The 26,646-nt window shown below is 39.0% G+C and overlaps 1 protein-coding gene across 19 annotated transcripts in view; it reads right to left on the bottom strand.

The window, feature by feature from the left end:
• The window catches only part of LCOR (ligand dependent nuclear receptor corepressor), a 135,253-nt gene extending 110,862 nt beyond the window's left edge, over positions 1-24,391 (bottom strand). For 2 of the 19 annotated variants that reach the window (XM_082406491.1, XM_082406482.1), the window contains exons 1-2: positions 24,256-24,383; positions 23,194-23,267 (exon numbers count right to left, since the gene is read on the bottom strand). Coding sequence is in view for 8 of the 19 variants with exons in the window: in XM_082406475.1 (XP_082262601.1) it covers positions 23,194-23,267; positions 23,550-23,635 (160 nt within the window). In the remaining 11 variants the exon portion in view is untranslated. The other 17 variants (XM_082406483.1, XM_082406484.1, XM_082406488.1 and 14 more) reach the window with 16 other exon arrangements.
• Positions 24,392-26,646: the final 2,255 nt, after the last annotated feature.

Below are 26,646 nucleotides of genomic sequence, written 5' to 3'. Positions count from 1 at the left end.
TACTGGAACATACACATATAGGAACATGGTTTTTCACTTTAATTATTTCTGCTACTGTTCTCACATGGCATTGTGCTATTTGGGAGTCAAGCACACTGAGAATTAATGTTTAGTTGTTCATCAACAAGGGCCATGCCTTTAACTAAACCATAACTAGACTCTGAAAAATGCAGAGTTCAATAAATACAATCAATCACAAACTATCATGTCACATTAATATTATTAGTATATATTTTAAAATGTCAAACCCATAAATTCCAAAGACATCCCAAATCGCTAAATGTAAAAGACATTTATTGGGAAAGCTATGATCAGCAGTTTATTTTAAGAAGATAAGCTAAATAAAAAAATAAATTTTTATGTAGCAAATACGGTATTAGTTTTCTAGAGCTGCTATAACATATTACCACAAACTAGGTGGCTTAAAATTGCTGAAATGTATTCTCTCGTAGTTCTGGAGACTAGAAGGTGTTGACAGGTCTATGTTCCCTCCAAAGGCTCTAAGGAAGAATCCTTCCTTGCCTCTGTAGCATCTGGTGGTTGCCAGCAATCCCTTGGTATTCCCTGACTTGTTGCAGTATAACTCCAATCTGTGCCTGTCTTCACATGGCCGGCTTCCCTGTCTATATCCAAATTGCCCTCTTCCTACAAGAACACCAGTTACTGGATTAGGGCCCAGCCTAATCTAGAATGATCTCATCTTAACTTGATTACAACTGCAAAGACCCTTTTTCCAAATAAAGTCACATTTACAGATACTGGGAGTTAGGACTTCAACATATCTTTCTGGGGGACAGACACAATTCAACTTATATCATGGTCCAAATTAGTCAATTTCTTCAAAAGTAGACAACCTAGATCCATATGTGGAATATTTACAGATTTTGCCTAACCAGCATCCATTTCCCTTTTTTAGGTAATAGCACCCAATTTTCTTTTGAAGAGTCAATCTGCTCCTCCTTCAAGCCATAAGGGAGGGCTGAACTTAAGCCTCTTTCCAAAGCCAGGCACCTGTCACTGGTTGGGTCAGAGAATCACACTCCACAGGCCTTAGTGACATGAACCCTTCCATCCTCCCAATTTGGCTGGTGCTATACAGAAAGAGACACATGTGGACTTTAAAAATTATGTAAGTCTAGAGCTGCCATTGATCATCTTTACCATCATACCTGCCCAAAAAGGAAACCAAAAGAAAAAAGGAATGCTTAGAGACAGAGATAAGCAGATATTCCTGATGACATAAGTAAAATTTCTGGATCCAGTCATATCAGAACCTAGCTTTACCTTTATTCTGCTCTCAGTTCATAAACCTACAAAATGATCTTTTTGACTTAAATTAATTTGAACTGGGTTTCTGAACTTGCAATAGAAAAGAGTCCTGATAGATTGAACACGGCCTCACTTTTCTTCAGTTATTTTCTCAAACTTGTCAAAGAGACCGGAAGAGCCAGTAGAAAAAGAACAGAAAACAGGACTTTGAAATCCTTGTATCCATGTCCATTCTCTGTCCATCATGCCATCCTCCATGAGGGTTTTAGAATCTAAAAGTTACAAATAAATTCATTCATGCTTGTTAAATTATGGATCTGTGAACTCCTGATAGCAAAATATAAACAATATTAAGGAACTCTCAAGAGTTATAAAAACCTAAGTATCAATATTTAAAAATAAAGCATTCATAAAATCTTTTCTTCTCCAATGACATTCCACATCTCCACCATCCCTGAAGCATCAACATCACTACATGGTGGCTAGAGTGGTGACAAAATCATATTGAAATACCTCTTTCTTGCCATATCACCACTTTGAGAACATTCATGATAGTCTTGTCCTTTAATACGGCTAGCATTGTTCATGGTTCATTTGTTTCTATCTCAAGCAAACTGTGTCACACACACAGTATGTTAATAAATGTTCCTGAACTTTTGGAAAGAATGTCAATATTTTTTACTCTTGCACAATCTGAACATTCTTCTTTCTCTACCTGCTGCCCACCTCCAACTTTTACCTATTTGTCTATGGAAAATGCCCAGCCCTTTCCTATCCCTTTTGCTGATACTTCAGAAAACTCAAAATAATACACATATTCTGAACAAAAAAGAAAAGATTACATTTTTAAGTGAAACAAGACAAAATAAAGAAATAATGTTTCACCTGTTAAAGGATGGGTTTTACTTGTGTTGTCACACAATTCACATGCAAAGAAACTAGTCCCTAGTATCTAGTAATACAGTGGTTCTCAAAGGGGCAACCCCACCCACCTAACCGCCTTAAAAGTCAGTGTTAAAGCCACTGAAGGTACCACAAATTGTGTCCAAAATATCTGCACTCCCTGCTTCTCATACTAATTTTGTTTTTCCTTAAATAACTTGAGTCACTATAAATAGAACACTACTATTCAATTTGCGTAGTTCGTAATATTTCAAAGTCCTGTTTTCTACCTTTCCACAAATATTTACTGGGCATCCACTGTGTGCCAGTCACTTTGCCAAGTACTTAAAATACAAAGAAAAACGTCATATGGTTGTTGACTTCAAGGGTCTTGTAAACTAGAAGAAGCAGAATTGGAGAAAGGAAGGTAAGAAGGTAAAGAAAGTAGTACAATAATGCTTGCACACTAGAAAAAGAGTGATCTATATTTTGTGGTCAGAGGACTTGAAAAATTAGAGAGTAGGGACTGGGCAGCATATACAGAGAGAGGGTAAGTAGGCTGGGAAAATTAATGAGGGTCTTATATGCTCCTTAAAGTAGCTTTATTCCAAATGCCTGTGGTTTTCAAACTTTAGTGTGTACAAGAAGACTCACTTGAAATACCCGTTAAAAACAGATTTCCATGCCCCATCTAACAAGATTTGGATTCAGCAAATCTGAGGTAGGACCCCAAATTTTCAAATTTTACAGATATCTCATGTGGTCAGTGCTTTGAAACAATGCTTTAGGTAGGTGTTTGTCTCAAGTTTCCCAAGTAGTCCTAGGGGTGAGGGGAATGTTGGGGGAATATTCATTCATACCCTCAAATTTCATTGTTCTGTAGGTGACAAGATCATTAGCTGAGTGAGAAGCAGGAGTGCACAGGAGCTAAAAGAGAGCCACTGTGGTTAAGCTATAGAAACTGACCAAGAATATGCAAAAGAATTCCCAGTGCTGAGAGTCCAGCTGAGGCTGGACACCATAAATCTGTAGTAGCATCAATCCACACGGTTGTTTTACCACGTATAAAATTAAAAGAATACCCAGCTAGTGAAGTCATTATGAAGATTAAATTACATGTGATAACAGATGTAAACATGTAGGGATAATGGCATATTGGAATTCAAGATCTCAACATCTCCAGATAATAAAAAGAACCAGAAGATGGCATTGGGAAGAGATGTCTGTTCTTTTTATTTCAAGAATATATTACTTAAACCCTTCAATTTACTTAAATCATGTTTGTGGGCTGACCTGGTATCATGAACCAATAATTATAATGCTGTTTCTTAGTGAAAAATGTGTTATAAAATAGAAATAAGCAAAAAAATAAAATAAAATAAACAAACTCTTTAACACCCAAATGGGCACTCTCTATATATTTATACTCTACTTGGTACTCAAGAAGGTTACTGAAGAATTCACTAAGAAAGAATGAAAGAAGTGAATGCCTTACAGTAGTGAGTCTATTTTCTCAACTTACTAAATCCCCATGCTGTACCTTGTTATGTTCCTTTCTGGTACAGTATCATCCGAGTCAAATCATCCCTCCCCATTTCCATAAGGCCAGAGAATTTGGCTTTTACACTGTTTACCCATAGTAAGCTACTGATTTTCTACTCCCTTTAAAGAGACATAGTCTTTCTGGCACTTAAAAAAAGTGTTAGTAAGGACTTCTGGTTGCAAGTAAACCCAAACTAAATAGGTCTGAGCAAAAAAGATAGGTACTGACTCAAAAAGGCTTTTTAGAGCTCCTTTCATGAACAGTTAGATCCAAGTGCATAGCAATATTTCTCTCCCCATTGCTGTGTTGTCTTACACAGAGGCACACCACTTCACTCACAGGCAGGCTCTCCCCACATGGTAGCTGCTTCCTGCTCATAGGCTAGTAGCCTGGCTACCCCAGGAAAAAAAAGATCTTTCCCAAGAATGCCACCAGCCAGTCTCAAGGCTGATCCCTGAACCACTCACTCACTGTGACCAATGGCCAGGCATAAGTCACAGAAGTGAGTCAGCCTCATCCAAACCACACTGAACTCAAGAATGTTAGGAAAAGTGGCTCCCTAAAGGAAAGCCAAGGTACTGCTACTGAAAGACAAGGGAAAAGATTCTGGGAGGAAAAAAACAAGATATGCAGTACAGAATACATGATAAAACACACACATCCTTATTCCCCAAAGTGAGGGAGAAAAAAGTTAGGGGGAAAACTAAAAATCTAACTTACATTATTACAATTACATGAAAGCCTGTAAGTTCTGAAGTCAGACACTCCCAGATTAAAACCATCAGTTCCATCACATTTATCATTTAATCATTCTAATTCTGTTCTTCATAGTTAAAAAAAAAAAAGCTACCACACTCTTTGCAGGTTGATTATACTTATTAAATGAGACATGTTAAGCATATACTGTGTACTTGATAAATATCTACTATCATGAACACTTACATGAAAAAATGAAACTGTTTCCAAAGATAGATTGCAAACGGCCCCAATTCTTCATTCCTTCATATATCCAGGCCCTTTGCTATGTAACTTTACAATACCCTCCCACCATCACGCAGGGCTCAGTCATGTGATTTGTTTTAGCCAATGAGATACTAGCAGACATTACACACCAGAGGCTTGAAAAAGTGCTTCATTATTTCTGCTTGCTTTGTGTACTTCTGCCATGCCATAACAGACCCAAGGTAGCCTGCTAAAGGTTGAGAAAGGTGGAACAGTCTAGTTGCTGCAGTCATCCCAACTTACGTCAACCTACATCAGCCAGCTCATCCCCAGACACAAAGCAAATCCAGCCAAGCTGTCTAGGCAATCCAGAGTTGACTACATGAAAAACAAGCTAAAACCTCAGAAAAAAACTTTTTTAAATTTATTTTTTGGCTGCATTGGGTCTTTGTTGCTGCGAGCGGGCTTTCTCTAGTTACTGCGAGCGGGGGCTACTCTTTGTTGCAGTGCATGGTCCTCTCATCGTGGTGGCTTCTCCCGTTGCGGAGCACAAGCTCTAGGGGCACGGGCCTCAGTAGTTGTGGCGTGCGGGCTCCAAAGTACAGTCTCAGCAGCCGTGGCACATGGGCTCAGTTGCTCCGCAGCATGTGGGATCCTCCCGGACCAGGGCTTGAACCCACGTCCCTGCATTGGCAGGCAGATTCCTAACCACTGCGCCACTAGGGAAGTCCCAATCTCAGAAAAAAACTTTAATGAAACAGAGATAAGTAATCCACCTGATAAAAAGTTAAAAAGTAATGGTCAAAAAGATGCTTGCTCAACTGGGGAGAAGAAAGGATGAACACTGAGAACTTCAATAAAAAGATGGAAAAAGTAAGAAAGTACCAAACAGAAGTCACAGACCTAAAAAACACAGTAACTGAACTGAAAAACAGACTAGAAGAGTTCAACAGCAGACTGAATGAAGCAGAATAAAAGATCAGTCAACTCAAATACAAGGCAGTGGAACTCACCCCATCAGAACAGCAAAAAGGAAAAGGAATGAAAAAAAGTGAAAATAGCTTAAAGGATTTATGGGACAGCATCAGATGGACTAATATTCACATCATACGGCTCCCAGAAAAAGAAGAGAGAGGCAGAAATCTTATTTGAAGAAATAATGGCTGAAAACGTCCCTAACCCAGGGAATGAAACAGACATCCAGACCCAGAAAGGCCAGAGAGTTGCAAGTAAGAGGAGTCCACCAAGACACATTATAATTAAAATGCCAAAAGAGAGAATATTAAAAACAGCAAGAGAAAAACAACTTGTTACATATGAGGAAAGCCCCATAAGCCTATCAGCAGATTTTTCAGCAGAAACTTTGCAAGCCAGAAGGAAGTGGAACAATATAGTCAAAGCACTAAAAGAAAAACTTCCGACTAATCATACTCTACCCAGAAAAGTTATCATTCAGAGTGAAGGAGAGATGAAGAATTTTCCAGACAAGCAAAAGCTAAATTTTTCATCACCACTAAACTGGCCCTACAAGAAATGTCAAAGGGACTTCAAGCTGAAAAAAAAGGGTGCTAATTAGTAACAAGAAAACACATGAAAGAATAAATCTCACTGAAAAGGTAAATATATATAGAAATGGTAGTGGATAAATCACTTATAAAACTATTAGGAAGGTTAAAAAACAAAAGAAGTAAACACTAAGATTACAATAATTAGCTGCAAAAGCACTTCTAAGAGGGAAGTTCATAGCAATTAATGCCTACCTCGAAAAACAAAACAAAGTCTCAAACACCCAACTTGACATAGTAGGAACTAGAAAAAGAACAAAGCTCAAAGTAAGCAGAAGAAAGGAAATAACGAAGTAAGCAGAAATAAATGAAATATAGACTAAAAAAGACAGTAGAAAAGATCAATGAAACCAACAGCTATATCTTTGAAAAAGTAAACAAAATTGACAAACCTCTAGCTAAACCCATCAACAGAAAAGAGGACTTAAAAGTCAGAAATGAAAGGGGAGATATTACAACCAATACCACAGAAATAGAGGACCGTAGGAGACTACTATGAATAATTATACACCAACAAATTGGACAACCTACAAAAAATGGGTAAATCCCAAGAAACATTTAATCTACCAAGACTGAAATCATGATGAAAAATAAAATGCACACAGACTGATTACTATAAGGAAACTGAATCAGTAATAAAAAAAACCTCCCAACATACAAAAGTTCAAACCAGACACCTTCACTATTGAATTCTACCATTCAAAGAAAAATAAATAAAAATCCTTCTCAAACTCTTCCCAAAAACAGAAGGAGAACTCTTCCAAACTCATTTTACAGGGCCAGCATTATTCTGATACCAAAACCAAACAAGAATGCCACAAGAAAAGAAACACAGGCCAATATCCCTGAAGAACAAAGATGCAAAAATCCTCAACAAAATGTCAGCATGAATTCAACAATACATTAAAAGACAACAACCTATAAAAATACATACACCATGATCAAGTGGGATTTATTCCAGAGATACAAAGATGGTTCATGTTACACCACATTAACAAAATGAAAAATAAAAATCATATGATCATCTCAACAAATGCAGAAAAAGCATCTGACAAAATTCAACATCCGTTTATGATAAAAACCCAATAAAGCAGGTATAAAGGGAACATACTTCAACATAACAGAGGCCATACGACAAGCCCACAGGTAACATCATACTTAACAGTGAAAAAGTGAAAGCTTCTAAGATCAAGAACAAGACAAGGATACCCACTCTCACCACTTTTATTCAACATAGTATTGGAAATCCTAGTTAGACCAATTAGGCAAGAAAAAGAAATAAAACATATCCAAACTGGAAAGGAAGAAGTAAAACTCTCACCACTTGCAGATGACATGATATTGAAAACCCTAAAGACTCCATCAAAAGATTGTTAGATTTAATAAACAAATTCAGTAAAGTTGCAGGATACAAAATGAATACACAAAAATCTGTTGTGTTTCTACACATTAATGATAAATTCTAAGAAAAACAAATTAGCAATATACAGGTTCAATGCAATCCCTTTAAAAGTTCCAATACTATTTTTCACCATCATAAAACAATCCTAAAATTTGTATGGAACCATAAAAGACCCCAAAGAGCCAAAGCAATCTTGAGAAAGAAGAGAAAAGCTGGAAGCATCACATTTCCTGATTTCTAATTATATTACAAAGCTATAGCAATTAAAACAGCATGGTACTGGCATAAAAACAGACACATAGATCAATGGATGGGAGAAAATATTTGCAAATCATATATCTGATAAGGGACTAATATCCAAAATATATAAGGAACTCATACAACTAAACAGCAAAAAACAACAACAAAAAAACCCCACAATTGGATTAAAGAGTGGGCAGATCTGAATAGACATTTTTCCAAACAAGACATTACAGATGGCCACAGGACATGAAAAGATGCTCTACGCCATTAAGCATCAGGGAAATGCAAATCAAAATCACAATAAGATATCACCTCACATCTGCTAGAGAGGCTACTAGCAAAAAGACAAGAAATAACAACTGTACGGGGCTTCCCTGGTGGCGCAGTGGTTGAAAATCCACCTGCCAATGCAGGGGACACAGGTTCGAGCCCTGGTCCGGGAAGATCCCACATGCCGCGGAGCAACTAAGCCCGTGCACCACAACTACTGAGTCTGTGCTCTACAGCCCACGAGCCACAACTACTAAGCCCGCATGCTGCAACTACTGAAGCCTGCGTGCCTAGAGCCCATGCTCTGCAACAAGAGAAAGCCACCACAACGAGAAGCCTGTGCACCACAATGAAGGGTAGCCCCTGCTTGCTGCAATTAGAGAAAGCCCGTGTGCAGCAATGAAGACCCAACACAGCCAAAAATAAATAAAATAAATTAAAAAAAAAAAGAAATAACAAGTGTTGGCAAGGATGTTAAGAAAAAAAGAACCCTTCTGCACCATTGGTGAGAATGAAAATTGATGCAGCCACTGTGGAAAACAGTATGAAGTTTCCTCAAAAAATTAAAAAGAGAATTACCATATGATCCAGCAATTCTACTTCTGGGTATTTTACAAAAAAAATAATGCTAATTCAAAAAGATGTATGTGGGGAATTCCCTGGAGGTCCAGTGGTTAGGACTCCATGCTTTCATTGCCAAGGACCAAGGTTTGATCCCTGGTCAGGGAACTAAGATCCTGCAAGCCATGCAGCGTGGCCAAAAAAAAAAAAAAAAAAAAAAAGATGTATGCACCCCCGTTCACTGCAGCATTATTTACAATACCCAAGATATGGAAAGAACTTAAGTGTTCACTGATGTATGAATGGATAAAAAAATTGTGTGTGTGTATACACAAATACACACACACTGGGATATTGTTTAGCCATAAAAAAGAGCAAACTCTTGCCATTTGTGAAAACATGGATGACTTTGATTGCATTATGCTAAACGAAATAAGTCAGAGAAAGACAAATACCACATGATCTCTGTTAGACCTGAAACAAACAAACAAGCAAACAAACAAACCAACCTACCAACCAACCAACCTCACAGATACAGAGAACAGACTGGTGACTGCCAGGAATAGGGGGTGGGGTGGTGGGTGGGAGAAATGGGTGAATTTTTTAAAAAAATAAATTGAATAAACAAAAGAAAATGCATTTACATCTTTCTATATGAAATGCAGATATAACTATTATTAGCTAAATGAGACTAAGTTCCTCTCACCTTGTGAGTGTTTAGCTAATATTCTTAGTGAGAAAAGTTAGTTATGTATTTTGCATGAGTTTGAGGAGCTGCTGCCCATTCCTTACACATCCTGCTTTCTACTTAAAGATGAAGAGTCTTTATTCTCATGAACATTTTAGAAGACATTTTTTTTTGTAATTGTGGTACAGTTGTTTTACAATGTTGTGTTAGTTTCTACTGTACAGTGAAGTGGAGTTCCTTATGCTACACAGCAGATTCTCATTAGTTACCTATTTTATACATATTAGTGTATGTATGTCAATCCCAATCTCCCAGTTCATCCCTCCTCCCCTTTCCCCCCTTGGTGTCCATACGTTTGTTCTCTACATCTGTGCCTCTATTTCTGCCTTGCAAACAGGTCCATCTGTACCATTTTTCTAGATTCCACATATATGTGCTAACATACGATATTTGTTTTTCTCTTTCTGACTTAACGTCACTCTATATGACAGTCTCTAGGTCTATCTACGTCTCTACAAATAACCCCATTTCGTTCCTTTTTACGACTGAGTAATATTCCATTGTATATATGTACCACACATCTTTATCTGTTTGTCTGTCGATGGGCATTTAGGTTGCTTCCATGACCTGGCTGTTGTAAATAGTGCCGCAATGAACACTGGGGTGCATGTGTCTTTTAAGACAAACATCTTTGAGCACATTATTTAGTTTAGCTTTGTTGCCCTGTTATACACAATATGAATATTCTATTTCCGAATGGATTTCATGTCAACCATCCCCAAACTATTCAATGGTGAAAATCAACACAGTAATTTTTCTTGAAATATTGTAATCAGGTTCTCCAAGACGTTCTCATTTTACAAATAAGGAAACCAAGATGCAGAGAGATTAAGTGATGTATTTGCTTAAAATCATATAGTTGTAGTCATACTTATGCCAGAACCCAGTGCTCCTGCCTTGAGGTTTTTCCCATTCCATTCCACTGCCCAAGATGCAACCATTTTTTAACCTAGAGAAAATCTACTATTTCTTTTTAACCTAAGAAAAAACATGTAGTAGGTTCTCTTAGCTGGCAAAGAACAAAAATTGAGTATTTTTTTGCTACTCTATCCTGTAGGATATACCAATAAATGTCATAATGTTTATCATACATAAATGTCATCACCCAAACCATTACAGGAACTTGTAAATATGTAAAAGTTTTGGATAGACCAAACACAGTGCAACTTAAAATCCAGACAGAACAATTATTGTTCTATATTACAAAATATGTTTAAAAGAAATTAAATTGCGTTATTTTAAAGAGTATATCCAAAGAGCAAATTCTATGGATCAGCTTCAACAGTTTTTTTTTTCAAGTGATCTATTATTTATTAAGCAAAGACAAAGTTCTCTGCTTCTTTCTCAATTCTCACAACCATCCTACACAGTATTTATTATAGGGATAAACTGAAATTAGTTCTCTCTACATCCCATAGCTGGTAAAGTGTGAGATAAATTTGTAACCAGGTCTGCCTGACTCAAAGCCACCTTTTTTTTTTTTAAAGCCACCTTTTATTATTGTTTTAATGTACAAGTGTTTCCAAAATGGACCTCTACTATTACTATTATATGCAAGTATTTTCAAAATGAGCCTCTGAATGTGGTTAACAGTTGGAGAACTAATGAGAGGAATTAAACTTCTGAATGCAGAGTACATTTAATCACCTCTTCCATTCTACTGAGATACAATCTTTAAAGGGTTAGCTAAATATGATTAATATTTGAAATGCACTTAAATTCATGTCTAAAATTATTTTTTAACATTGTTTTCTCTGTAAGTTCAAATATTCTTCATATAACGTGGCGTAAAACAAAAAGTCCATCAACAGATGAATGGATAAAAAAGATGTGTTACATATCTACAACAAACACTACTCAGCCATAAAAAAGAATGAAATTCTGCCATTCTGTAACATGGATGCACTTGGAAGGCATTATGCTAAGTGAAATAAGTCAGAGAAAGACAAATACCAAATGATATCACTTACATGTGAAATCTAAAAAATACAACCAACTAGTGAATAAAACAAAAAAGAAGCAGACTCACAGTCTGAGAACAAACTAGTGGTTACCAGTGGGGAGAGCAAAGGTGCAATATAGGGGTAGGGAATTTAAAAAAGGGTTATTATGGGATTTTACGAAATCACATGTGTGAAACTTGAAAGTTGTGAAGCACTAAAGAATTTAAAGAATCATAAAGATTTAAACAATCATTGGGATTGACATACATACACTATTGATACTGTGTATAAATTAGATAACTAATGAGAACCTACTGTATAGCACAGGGAACTCTACTCAATGCTCTGTGGTGACCTAATGGGAAGGAAATCCGAAAAAGAGAGGATATATGTATTCATATAGCTGATTCACTTTGCTGTACAGGAAAAACTAACACAACATTGTAAAATAACTATACTCCAATAAAAACTAAAAAAAAAATCTTTCATTCAGTATTAAAAAATAAATTTAAAAAATAAAACTAATTTCTTCAAAAAAAATGGAAGAACTAATGCTTAACTTCAAGAAAGACTGCACCCCTTAAGTTTTTTAAAATTCATAAATAGAGAATGCCACAGGAGAGACAAAACTATTTGCATTATATCAAAATAAAACTGTTTTATGAACTTAATTAACAGTGATGCAAATAGAGCTAAAAATATTCACTAACAAAAGTTTACTGAATATATTTCATCCCTTATCTCTGTCTAGTGAATTTCATTCTCTTAACTATGACCACTGTTTTTCTACTTCTAAAGTCATTCTTATCTGCATGGGCTTCTGAAGATGTCTGTTTCCCCAGACTAAAATACATACGTATTTGTTTTTTAAATTAATTCAGTTTACTTCTCATTTGATGTATTCCAAACGTATATCAATTTATGTTACATGCACAAAAAGAGAGAAAAAGAAAAGTGTATATAGAAAAATGGAGATATATAGAATAGATAAGACATATGAATGAGAAGCTACCTCGCGCAAAAGCAAGTTACTCATTCCTGATTCTTGGCAGAATCCTAGACTGTACCAAATCCTTACTGTACCAAACATCTTAAGTTCCTGCAAATTCTGCCATCTGAAAGTAAGTATCCTTTCAGCATCAAGTTTTAAAGTGTGCTGCTGGACTTCCCTGGTGGCGCAGTGGTTAAGAATCCGCCTGCCAGTGCAGGGGACACAGGTTCGAACTCTTGTCTGGGAAAATCCCACATGTCGCGGAGCAACTAAGTCCGTGTGCCACAACTACTGAGCCTGCACGCCACAACTACTAAAGCCCACGCGCTCTAGGGCCCGTGTGCCGCAACTGCTGAGCCCGCATGCCTAGAGCCCGTGCTCTGCAATGAGAAGCCACAGCAATGAGAAGCCTGCACACCGCAACAAAGAGTAGCCTCCACTCGCTGCAACTTGAGAAAGCCCGCTCGCAGCAATGAATACCCAGCACAGCCAAAAAGAAATTTCTTTTAAAAAAAATTTAAAAAAAATAAAGTGTGCTGCTTATTTCACAATCCAGTTATATGTAACAACGTCATTACCATCATTATGTACACTTCTGTTCTTGAGTCACAGAAACCAGACATTAGCAGCAGCATGACTTGACAACAGATCCTTCCTGTTTCTTAATATAGCCTTTATTCTTTACCTTCTTTTCTGCTTATAACTGGATATACACTCATATTCCTCAAATCAGTTGCTCTCCTCTGGATTACCTGCTAAAGAATATCTGACAAAATGTGGATTGGCTGACTTAGGTAGAGTAATTTCTAAAAATATTTTACCTAGACATCTTCGTATAGTTTTAACAAATAATTCCTATCGAGTAGTATCATAAATATTTATTAATCACTTAACAGTAACAAACCTTCCACTTTTTCCAAAATAAAGTTTAAGTTCTCAGGAAAAGGGAAAAAAAGGCAAAAATTGTCTCGGTTATCAACACCTCTGGTTCCTTGTCTCTACCACAATGTCAGCTAATTTTTAATCAATGTAATTGTATCAGAATACTCTTCTCCACTAATTTACATTCCCTTGGTTTTAAGAGATCAAAATCTGTGGATAATTCAATCTTCTTAATACTTTAATAGTCTTGACCAAAACAACTCATTCAGGTTGGACTATCACTTATGTGGCCTACTTATTTTTTATAAAAATTAAGTCCCACATAGGTTTACAGCTTCTTATAATTCCTACCTAAAGTCTTCTCACTTAATGTGGAAAATTCTAGTTTCTCTTCTTTATCTTTACCCCATTTATGAATTTACCCTTGCCTATCACCAATAAAATAAAACAATCTTTGATTTGGATATGTTACATGAAAATTAAACGGAAGTTCTTTGCCTAAGGAGAAAGGGGTCAAAGGGAATGTTATCTTTTAGATAAGACTGTAGCCATAAGCCATGGGTCTTGAAATGGTTATCAAGAGACTATATGGATTTGACTCTCTGTATATGCCTGTTTATTTTAACATGCCAAAATCTATTTTAGTAAATACTCCACAGTAAAAAGCTATACATAGAAAATATATGTATATACAACTAAACATTGGTTGTACAAGTCTCACATGGCACACAGCCTTATCACTTTAATCATACCTGCTTTTCTTTTGAAAAAGTCATACAGCAAAACTTCAGTACCTCTCAAAAAATTGTTAGAAATTAATCCATATTATTTCATTATTTTTATCCTGATGTATTCTCTTTCCAGAACAAAAACCAGCTCTAGATAGGGTATCTAACATATTAAGTATTATAAAAATACTGCTAAGCATAATTGTTAGGTTTCCAATAAATAAACAATAAGTAAAATATTAACACACTGATCGTTTTACGTAGGGGTATATTAACTAAATCATTTTTTAAAGATGTATTAATTACATTAAACACTCAGAAAAATGACCAGCTTAAAGGTTTTTTTCAATAACTATTCCCAAAGATTTATGGACTTCTTAGCCCACCCATAATTAAAGTTTCATTTTATTGTGCTCAAATAAATTAAATCAATGCCCGTTATACAAGATAAACTTCATCAGTTTCCTTACTAGCTGAATGAAAATTCACATAACCTAACACATATGACAAGATTAGTAAGTATTTATATCATTAACCATGCAATGAAAAAGCCACATTTCAACACAGGCACATATTCACAGATATTTATGTTCCTCTCACATTTTATTCTTAGTGAAGGCAAAGAGCTTCCCATTTTATTTTGATGGGAATTTCTCCCACTTACCTTTGTCACATCTTCCTGTATCTACTAATGTAGCATTAGTCTGAGACCGGTGATGCTTGAATTACCAAACTAGCGTATCATTTAAAAAATCTGGGGCTTCCCTGATGGCTCAGTGGTTAAGAATCTGCCTGCCAATGCAGGGGACACGGGTTTGAGCCCTGGTCCGGGAAGATCCCACATGCCGCAGAGCAACTAAGCCCATGCGCCACAACTACTGAGCCTGCGCTCTACAGCCCGTGAGCCACAACTACTGAGCCCACGTGCCACAACTACTGAAGCCTGCGCGCCTAGAGCCCGTGCTCCGCAACAAGAGAAGCCACTGCAATGAGAAGCCCGCGCACCGCAACAAAGAGTAGCCCCCACTTGCCACAACTAGAGAAAGCCCACGTGCAGCAACGAAGACCCAACACAGCCAAAAATAAAAACAAATAAATAAATTTTTTAAAAATCTGCCAAATTGCTCCCTCCCCTTCTCAGCAATTATACACTACTCAGCAACTTTGCTTTCCATCACGTTTTGAAACATTTATAACCAAGTACCAAATCTAAGTCATAGGAGGTTAGAACTCAAAAAGCATTTGACTAAAATCCAGGAATCCTGAATCTTGACCTCAATCTGCTTTACCCTGTTCCCCCTCTGTCCACACCTGAGGTTTCTGGGAAGGATATGAATAGAAGGAAAGGCCAGGTACCTACACACTGTTACTATAATGCTTTTGTTACAAATTTCAAAGTGCTCTGTCAACTAAGCTGGTCCACGTGGAAGGTTCACCAAGCTTAAGGCCCAGGATCACCTGGATATCCTTTGCTATCTTTCCTCTTCAAAACCTATGCTCAGATCTCAGCCAATGGTGAAGAAAGGCCAGTCTAGCAACGTATGAAGGAAAACTAAGCCAGTGGAAGCATTCAGCTCAAACCTACTTAGCTCTGACAAAACTAAAAATTCGAGAAGAAAAAGGATAGACAAACTAGACCATAACACTGAAGAGAAGAGGGAAAGACATTTTAGGCCAGGGTATTGAAAGAATTATGCTACCATTTATGATAATATTATGAGTAGAATTCTTTACTGTAATATAAATTGAGTATGCCATCAGTAGTAGGGAACAAAGAAAGAAAAGGCAACTTGGTGGAACCAAATAAGAAAGTCTAAAAAAAGGGCGTATGCTTTAATGTTTTATAGCACAGGCTTTTGAATTCCCATCCCAGGTCTACCACTCTTTAGCTGAGTGACCATAAATGAAATCCTTAATCTTTCCAAATTCCGTTTTTCCACCTGTAAAACAGATATTAACATCAAAGGGCTCTTGTCTGGCACATAGTAAATACTCAACATATGACAGCTCTTAAGGAACATTAATAAGACAAAACAACAACCAGTCTTCTCCATATTTAGATAATATCTCATTTCTTTAAAGTTATGAACCACTTGATGGGGATGGGAGGTGGGAAGAAGGAGATGATATTATACAGGCAGGTTGCAAAAAGATTCAATACTAAATATGATGTCTGGGATTTGCTTCAAAGTAATCTTGTGGGAATGAATAACAGCCATTAGTTGATGGAGCTGGGTGTTCACTATACTATTCTTTCTACTTTTGTGTATGTTTGAAGTTTTCAAAATTGAAAGATTTAAAAAAAAATTTTTTCCCTTTAATATGGTTGGACAAGAAGACAAGTTCTAGCATCCCTTCTACTTTTGATAAATCATGTACCTAAAAGATGAAAAGACAGGTAAAACAGAACAGGAGAATATCCTGTGGGTAGGTATAGAGAAAAATACCTACAAATGACTTAGAAAATATGCCTACATTGACTGAGAGGAAGGGGAGCATTCAGGTAAAAGCCCATAAATACCAGTGCATTGGGACTTCCCTGGTGGTGCAGTGGTTAAGAATCCGCCTGCCAACGCAGGGGACGTGGGTTTGATCCCTGGTCCGGGAAGATCCCACATGCCGCAGAGTAAGTAAGCCCATGCGCCACAACTACTAAGCCTGTGCTCTAAAGCCCGCAAGCCACAACTACTGAGCCCGTGTGCCACAACTACTGAAGCCCATGCGTCTAGAGGCCGTGTTCTGCAACAAGCCACCGCAATGAGAAGTCCGTGCACCACAATGAAGACCCAATGCAGCCAAAAATTAATTAATTAATTAAAAAGAAAAATACCCATGCATTGGGGACAATAAAAAATACATGAAAAACAAGAGAGCATCAGGGCTTCCCTGGTGGCGCAGTGGTTGAGAATCTGCCTGCCAATGCAGGGGACATGGGTTCGAGCCCTGGTCTGGGAAGATCCCACATGCCGCGGAGCGGCTGGGCCCGTGAGCCACAATTACTGACACGCAGTCTGGAGCCTGTGCTCCGCAACAAGAGAGGTCGCGATAATGAGAGGCCCGCGCACCGCGATTAAGAGTGGCCGCCACTTGCCACAACTAGAGAAAGTCCTCGCACAGAAACGAAGACCCAACACAGCCATAAATAAATAAATAAATAAAAATTAAAAAAAAACAAACAAAAAAAAACAGAGCATCAAACTGAACATAAGCATGCCTCAATTTAACAAATTCAACAATTTCTTCCTCTGTACACATGGTAAACTTATTTTTGAAATTTGTATAAACCAATAATAATTCTACATGTACTAGTGGAGCATGTTTCTTATATTAAATCAGAGATGAATTCTGTTGTAACACAAGATACATTTTTTGTAGTACATTCACATTTTCAGATGTGGGATTTTCTTTTACCAAGCAACACACAACCTGTAGATCTTTTTAAATTAGTTTTTCTTCCCCTTTATATTGGCAGCTTAGGAGAGGGAGAACATGCCTTTACCCTCTGGAAATCTCTAAAAAATCAACTAATAAGAAAAAAACATACAATAATCATTTGTTAATAATGATGATAATAAAATGACTCAGAGCTTATGAAAAATAAGCTAATCATGAGACCAAATAACAGTCACAGACTATCTAGTAAACAACAAAAATGAACACGTTCATCATACAACAGTTTTTCCAATAATAATAATAATTCTCATGGGAAATAATACTGGTATTCACAGCTTCTAACCCAAAAAGTTAGTCTTGATATGTACCATCATTAATAGAGATAGAAAATTACTATGTAATTTTATACAGCAATTGAAGCAAATTAAATTAAAAAGTGTGTTTCTGGAGAAGTTCAGCTCTGTATTCTACTTTTACCTGAGAAATTAGGTAACTATTTCAAACATTAAAATATCATAAAATTATTTCTGTGGATAAAAGGGAAACATTTATGCTAAAGGAAATCCCCTTATTACTTTAACAAGAGTTATTACTCAATGTTTCCCAACTGACCAATAGTTTTTTAATACCCATCTTTAATTTTCTACATTTCTAAATAAAGACAATAAAATAATGTGAAAGTTTTCTAAAAAAATATAAAATGTGCTGTGCAGATATAAGATGGTAACACCATGAACATCAGACACAGAATAGATTCAGACAAAATGTCTATATAGAGAAAAGATATCCTTTTCCACCTAAACCTTGATTATATACTATCCAAAACTCAGGTATAGAACAGATTCAAATAACATGGTTTACCACATTATTTGAACTTGAAATATGAACCCTCACTAAAAAAAGGCAAAAACTTAGAAGATTTGGATAGCAAAGTATAGCTGTGTTATTACAAAACTCCATCAAATAACAATTTTAATAATTCATGGAAAAGGATGTTTAAGGAAGCCTTTCCTGAGTAATTCTGGTTCATTCTGATCACTCCATTACAACATCCATTATTCCCTGCACAGGAATAATGCTGCAGATTATCTTCTGATCTAACTACTCTCAAACTGAGGGTATGATAAGAAAAAAACTTTTGCAAATCATATACTGATGTGGGTCTAGCATCCAGAATATATGCTACAACTCAACAATAAAAAGACAACAATAAAAAGACAATCAGTTAAAAAATTGGCTAGGGATCTGAAGAGACGTTTCTCCAAAGCAAATATACAAATGGCCAACAAGCAAATGAAAAGATGCTCAACATCAGTGGTCATTAGGGAAATGCAAATCAAAACAACAATGACATACTAGTTCATACCTACCCACTAGAATGGCTATAACCAAAAAGACAGACAGTAACAAGTGTTGGCAAGGGTGTGGAGAAACTGAAATCCTCCTACACCACTGGTGGGAACGTAAAATACTGCAGCCGCTTTAGAAAACAGTTTAACAGTTCCTCAACATTAAAAGTTACTATATGATCCAGCAAGTTCACTCTGAAGTACGTACCCAAAAGAAGGAAAGACAAACGTCCACACGAATAATGCTGCTTAAGTTCACAGCAGCTTCTTCATAACAGGCTAAAAGTGGAAACAACTCAAACGTCTGACAACTGATGAATGGATGTACAAAATATAGTATGTCCATACAATGCAATATTAGTTAGCCATAAAAAGCAATCAAGTGCTGATATATGCCAGTACATGGATGAATTCTGAAAACATGATAAGAAGCCAGACACAAAAGGCCACATATTATAATATTACATTTATATGAATTGTCCAGAATAGGCAAATCCACAGAAACAGAGGTAGGTTAGGGGTTACCAAGGACTGGGTCATAGGAGAAATGCGAAATGACTTCTAATGAGTATAGGGTTTCTTTTTTGGGTATGAAAGTGTTAGAGAATTAGTGATATTTGCACAATCTTGTGAATAAACTAAAAACCACTGAATTGTATGAATTAAAAGGGTGAATTTTATGGTATATACATGATATCTCAATTAAAAAAAGAAAAAATTCAGGGTATGGACCACTGGACTTGGGATACCTTCCCACATACAAGAGACAGTCAATAAAATTAGCAAATATTTCACACTGGGATTATCCCAAAAACAATGTGCAAGTATAACAAACAGTAAAAAGATTTTTAAAAATATTTGCAAATAGAGTAAAGATAATTTGGAGGGTAGTAATGGCAAGTCTTTAACTTGAAACTACAAAAAATAACAGCTTTGTTTACTCACATCTACCCAATATCCAGATTCCATTCAGCAGACGGGTGGACATAAAGGAAATACGAATCAAGAGAGAAGTTCAGAGGCACATCAAAACAAATCAAGCCCCTCTGCTGAGCTTTCAGAGCCAGTTTGCAAGGCAGGAAAAAAAACCAATCTCATTATTTTATATGTACCTTTATTTGTGGCAGAAAATATTATTTTCTGTTTCCAAATACCAAATCCAACCTCTAAAGGATGAAAATTTCCCAAAACTAAGGGGATGCAAAGAATGAATATGCCACTGATTTTAGGCAACTTCAAAAACGAGTTTTGTGCAATGGAATAAGGTACAGCCTCCAAATGAGCTTACTTAGAAGAGACACTGCTGTGGATAACAATATTGTCTCTGCCAAGGTGATTTAAAAAAACAACCAACATCATTATTGTAGAATTTTACAATGGAATCCTTAAATAAAGGAAACATTCTTCTTCTGAGCTAAGGAGAGAGGTGTGTTGCAAACCCCAAGGTGCCTAACAAAGAGACTCCACTTCTTAACCTGCATTAGAAAATCCAACAATCTATCTCTGCAAACTTATCACCTATACATTCCCTACACCAATCTTGGACTGCAGTTTAAACAGACAACTCACTCTTGTCCTTTTGTACTTTTGCTTATTTGTTTCACGTGACAGGAATGCCTTCTCCATTTTCATCAAAATGAAGCAAAAATCCACCACCTTCTTCATGAAGCCTTTCTTCATCATCTGATTTCTTTCACTTCCAAACACCCCCAGCACTTGCTTTCACTATCGTATGGCACATTTTGCCTTGTACTGAATACACTATATTTTTTCTAAGGACTAATAAAAGTTCTTGAATGTTAAGGCAGCTTCCCCAATATCTTTGTTTGCCCACAGTGACTGATACAAGACAGATGCTTAATAAATATTTAAATAAAGTAATTATGTACTTACCTAACCGCCTTTCGATCCTAAAAACAGCACTAGTACAAGTAGCTAAGTGATTAGGCAAGTACTCAGAAGTGGCAAGTCCCCACAGACATTGAATACCTAATTCTCACTCTGGAAGGAATTCCAGGCCATCCTGTGTAACCCCATAAGGCTAAAAAAAATGGCATTATTCAGATGCTTCCTAGAACTGCTCCAGCTATAAGCATATTTGAGGGAATTAGGGCAATTTGAAATAACTCTCTGTTAAGTCAGAGACTCATCCTGCTATCTTTTTTCCACCAAGTTAGAGCTAAGTTGAAATAATCACAATTTCCCCTATGTTGGGAAGAGCTTTTCGAGAATATAGCAAAGATGACGAGCAGCCAAGCAATAGGTTACATCATATTAGGCAACAGAGAGAACCTCCATCTTCCCAGAATGGAATATCATTCTAGTCCCAGAGGACTCAATAATCACCTGGTTACCAAATACCCATCTTGATCATAATCACTGTCTGAACCTGCTAACTCCAATTCGACTAAAACCTAATAATGGAAACACAAACACCTTCACTTCCACCTCTACAGTCCTGACCCTCACCTCCCTCCAAAAAAAAAAAGTAGAAGGGAGTATTAGATTTTGGAAATGAGAATTCACTTTCAATCCAAAGACTGCTATAAATTAAGTATTACTTAGGAACCAAATGACCCTAAAGTATTAAGATAATCAGTGAAGAGGATCAAATAGAAGGTTAACTGTTCAGAACCAATCCATTAAAATAAAAGAGGAATTACTACATTTGCTAGTGACAAACAGAGTTGCCTTTTGGATTATATATAAATAAAAATCATTGCCACCGCTCTTATATATAGAAAGTTAACACTACATTTGACTTACTTAGAACTCTTTTCCTAAAGAACAAAATTACATACAATAGAAGAGAAAATATGAGACGCAATTGATTTTAGTTGGGAGACTATCAACTATATATTACTGCTCAGACTAAAATACTGATCTGCACTCTGGACTCTAAATAATCTCCTGAACTTTACTACCTCGAAAGTGGAGATTTGGAGTTAACAGAATGCTTTTTAAAAAAACTGATTACTAGATTAAAATTCTCCCTCAAAAAAAGAATCTAAAACTTGATATTCAATTCAGATACTTAACAGAAGGATTTTATTAGTTAAAAAAAAACCCCCAAAATCAAAAAACAAAAACGTCTTGTCAAGCAGCAGTAACTCGCCACTAACACTAAGCAATGACTGATAAAAAGGGGGCCTGAGGCAAAAGGCAAGGATTCAAAGCAAAAAGAATCAGAATAAGATAAACAACCAACTAAACTAAAGCAACAGTAATTTAAGAAATCTATAGGGTTATAGTTTTCAATTTCAAAATCTTTTAAAAACTAAAAAGCCCTACTGAAAAAAAAAGACCAATCATTAAAAAAGTGAAACAAATACAAGAACTAAAAATTCTTCGAAATAATTTCAGGATTTTGTATTAACTCACAATTCTGAAAACTCATTAATTTCATGATTCTCAAAACCTCTACATGCCTTATAAGGTCTCTTATATGATAGTTACAAATAACACATAATTCAAAAAGTGCTAAAGCTGATGTAACATTTTAGCAAACCTAAGATAGGTTTCAAAGAATAAAACAAGCAGAGACAGAGCAGAGTAAATGATAACTAATAACCAAAAGGCTGATTACTGGACGGCAGAGCTGGGCTTGGATTGGCAGGAGGGAAATTTTCAAATATATCCACAAGACATATTATACCAAAAAGCAGATTCATACCTTTATTATTTATACAAGTAAATGTTTTAAAATATACTTTTAACCTGTGGACAACCAAAGTGATATCAGATACTGTAAAGCATTGTTGCCTATATTAATTTTGATAGTACAGTCTAAACCCTTAACAAAATTCACATACATTTTAATAATGAAACACCGCAGAAATGGAAAGGTTTATATTCTCTAACTAAAGGTTACCTTATTTTTCACTTGTCTAAAGTTTCAGTTTTGTTTTTTAATCTATTATAGAAAACATCCCTTGTGGGACATTGTAAAGGGCATACCCTCCTGTCAAGCCAGAAAGCTCAAACACAAAGACACTGAGCTAACCAAGTGCTGTAATTCTTCCAAACTGAGCTTCTCCACACCCCCTCTACCCTTCCCCCCAACAGATATGTCTATTAAATCAGTGTCTGTTCTCCCCCTCGCACAACAAAGAGAACTTCTCACCGCATGAAATTGCCGCTGAATGGACACCAGAAAGCAGGATTTGCATAATTCCTTCCAACGAAACCCTGTCGGGAAGGAGGGGATGAGGGGCCCAAGCGAACGGAAAGAATCTCCTAGATTCTGTTGGGAAGACCAAGATCATTCCGCACGCGGGGAGGGGGGGGGCGGTTTGGAATTCTGGGCCTCCCCGAGGACTGGGCGTGGGGGACGGAGGACGACAAGAGACATTTCCCCACACATCAGCAGCACCGAAGCAAAGATGGGGAAATAACAATGCTGGAGCACAGGAGAGTCAGACACAGGACGGACTGGGGCTAGGGGGCGGCGGGCGGAGCGGAGACACCACACGGGCCACTTACTTTTTGGAGGGGGGTTAAATATATGAGTTAAGCCCTTATGGTCCCGCCGGCCGCCGCACAGAGGGAAACGGGACCTTGGGAGAGAAAAACAGACAAAACACACAGTGTGAGAGGCGCAGCTCGGCCGCCCGGCCCCTCCCGGGGCGACCCCGTCCACACTCCCTCCTGCCCGCACGGAAAAAGCCACCCGAGGCGGCCTGAGGTGCGGGCGGCGGACGAGGCTCTCGGCGAGGCGGCGGCTCCGGAAAATCCCCCAGGAGAGGACAAGAGCGACCCCTGCTCCGGCTTCCCGGTCGGACCCGGTCCCACCCCCCTTCCTCCCGCCGCGCACACACCGAACACAAATACACACACACCGACCCGAGCGTCGAGGATTAACTCCCCGGCCGCTGCCGCCGCCGCCGCCCGCAGAGGAAGTGCAGCCGCTGCCCCCCGCGGCCATGACACCCCACTTGGCTCCGTCAGGCGGACCCGGGGCCTGTGACAGCTCCGGCTCCCTCCGCCCCCATCTCCACCTCACGCCTCGCACACGCCCGAGCGCCCGCCCGCCGCCCGTGCACGCGGGGACACGGGCGCGCGCCGCCGCGGCACGTGGGGGAGGGGCGGCGTGCGATGCGGAAGGCGCCGGCCAGAGCGGAGCAGGGGGTCGAGCCGCGGCCAAGCACGCCCCCCAGCTCTCGCGTTGGGCTCTGCGGCACCGGCGGCGGCGCCGCCACCGGTCCAGTGGCAGCGGCGCGCGGCGAGCCTCCACAATAAGCCAGCTGCGGCGCCGGGCCGCCGGGCCTGGAGGGAGGGAGGGAAGGAGGGAGGAGAGAAGGGGCACGCGCTCCCGCCCGAGAGCCCGCCCCGGCGAGGGCGCGCGGAGGGGAGGGGCCCGAGCACGGAGAGCCCGCCCGGAGGTCGCGCGCGCCCGCACTCCGGGGGGTGGGGGAGGGGGACGCCCAAGCCGAAGAGTGCGGGCGGGCCGGAGCGGCAATTGCTCTCTCCCGGCTCCCTCCCTCGTTCCGGGCGGCCGGCGGCTGGGTGGCCCGAGAGCCGGAGGCAGCCGGGGGAGGGTCTCACCTACACAGTGAATGAGCTTGTGGCGCCAAGAGTCCAGTTCTTGCCGAAAGCCGCGTCTCTCAACGGAGCATTGCTGCCGCCTACACACCCTCGCCATCTTCTGCCGCCCGCCCGGCCCTGCCTCCGCCGCGGCCCCGCGCACGCCCAGCCGCGTCGCCCGGGGCCGCGCACGCACCCGCGGCCTGGGCGTCGCGCCTCCCGCCGGGGGCGGCGCGGGGGCAGGGCTGGTCTCACCTCGCGGTGGCCCCGGCGTGGCCCGGGGGCGGCTTGGGCGCGCGCCCGCCCCGCACCCAACGCTGCGCGATCTCCCGGCTTGCGGTCTCCGCGGCCACCGCCGCCTCTGGCCTCCCAGGCAGGCGCCTTCCCGCGGCCGGAGCTGGGCGCCGCCGGCCCCGTACTGACAGCCCCCAAGGCCACGGCTGTCCCTTCCTTTCCCTTCCCGGGGCTTTTTGTTTCTTAAACCAGCCCCATTTATCACTTCCAACCTGCCTGTCGCCTGACACCAACTGTTGCAAGTTCTGTGGTAACTGCTTCCCTGAACTTCTAGATCGAAACCGCTCCTCCCAGGAGCCTATTAAAGAAGCAGAATTAAGAATAAATGCCTGGATGCCCGTGGAGGCACTGAGCCCTAGAGTTTTCAAAGGTGAGGATACATTTTAAGTCATTGAAAGGCAGCCGGCATTCGTAAACCCAGTAAAAAATTGAAATCAAACGTTTTAAGTTAATATTTAAAAACCAGGAGATTTCTATTAGTAAGGCTGATCACAGGCAAAATTCTAAAATTGGTATATTCAGAACCCCTCCTGTGTTGTGTGGAAAGGGGTTTTAAAAAATTGTGCTAAAGTGAGAATGATATTTCGAAAGAAGGCTTAATTAACAATAATTAAGGCAGAGTGTTGGAAAATGGCTTAATATTTCAGGAAAGAACTCGAAGAGAAATATTTTCGATGGCGAAGGGGATTTTCAGGTGAAAACCTGGCATAATTAAATCACCCTGTGCAGGGCACTACCTGTTCCATTTAAACATGGTGCTGATCTTAATTACTTGACTGTTATTTGGGAGAGAAAGAGAAAGAGGAAAAAGATGGAGTGAAAAAGGAAAGGAGAAAGTGCGGGGGCGGGAGGAGCGGCAGCGGAATGCAAAACCAAAAGAAAAAACAGCATAGATCCCTCTTTACCAATAGGCCCAGTACCCTAGGATTCTGACCTCTTTCCTGCTTTTGGGGTTTAAGATTAAGGATGGTGCATTCCTGCTTTTAGATATTTAAATTTAAATTTGAAGACTTAATTTTAATTACTGTAGTAGGTAAAACAAAGTCGTTAAATACTTGACATCAAGGATCCCATTGGAGTATAGATTTTTGTCTTTTCAAAGGCAGTGGTCCTGGTTCTCTGAACCAGGCGCTTGTGGAGTGGCGTGTCCATCCACAAAGAGATGGACTAGGTGGGCCTCTTGGGTAGGAGGGGTTTGAGATGTATGACTAGAAAGGCACCTTCAGCCCCGCAAATCTTAAAACCAATGATTTTCCCACAGTTCTCAGAAGTCAACAATATTTCATTGGCTTAAAAGTACGTCAAATGAACATGAACAAACTATTAAGTCAGGAAGTATTGGATTTCTGTGTGCGTGAAACTATCCTGAGTGATGAGGGGGACAGGACAAATACAAGATAAAAGATTGCTATGGACAGCCGTCCTGCACGTGTGATGGCAAGACGTCTTGCATCACCAATCTGAAACTTCCTGTCTTCACCGCTAGGTGGTGCGTTTGAGTCTTTGCTAGCTTTTAACCAAGTTCCTATGGTTTTTGGACGTATGTTTCATAAAGTTTCAAATAAATGAACAACATGCTCCTCTAAAATGAGTTAATAATTAATATATTTTCCAATAACCCCATATAAGTTGTTTAAAAATCATCAAGTCAAGGGTATTACTTCCTCAACACAATCTCTTTACGAGTCTCAGCCATATAGATTAAGAGGATCCTAGAGACTTCAGAGATCAACTCTAAAATAAGGTATAGATTCTCTAATTTGAGGTATGGAATTGGAAGCCCAAATAAGTAACAGTCACTCCTCATTCCCCCCGCTCTCCTCAGCCCCTGGCAACAGCTAATTTACTTTTGGTTTCTATGAATTTTCTTATTGTAGACATTTCACATGAATGGAATCCTACAACTTTTGGTCTTTTGTGACTGGTTGCTTTCACCGAACACAGTATTTTCGAGGTTCATCCACGTTGTAGCATGTATCAACACCTACTCCCTTTTTATTGCCAAATACTATTTCATTGTACAGATATACGATGTTTTGCCTATCCATTCCAGTTAATGGATATTTTGATTGTTTTCACTTTTTGGGTATTATAGATAATGCTGCTATGAATATTTGT

The sequence above is a fragment of the Balaenoptera borealis genome (assembly GCF_965194805.1).
Source record: "Balaenoptera borealis genome assembly, chromosome: 10".
In the NCBI taxonomy this organism is placed as follows: Eukaryota; Metazoa; Chordata; class Mammalia; order Artiodactyla; family Balaenopteridae; genus Balaenoptera; species Balaenoptera borealis.
The sequence above is the reverse complement of the archived record's forward strand: the minus strand, read 5'-3'. Positions and strand labels throughout refer to the sequence as shown.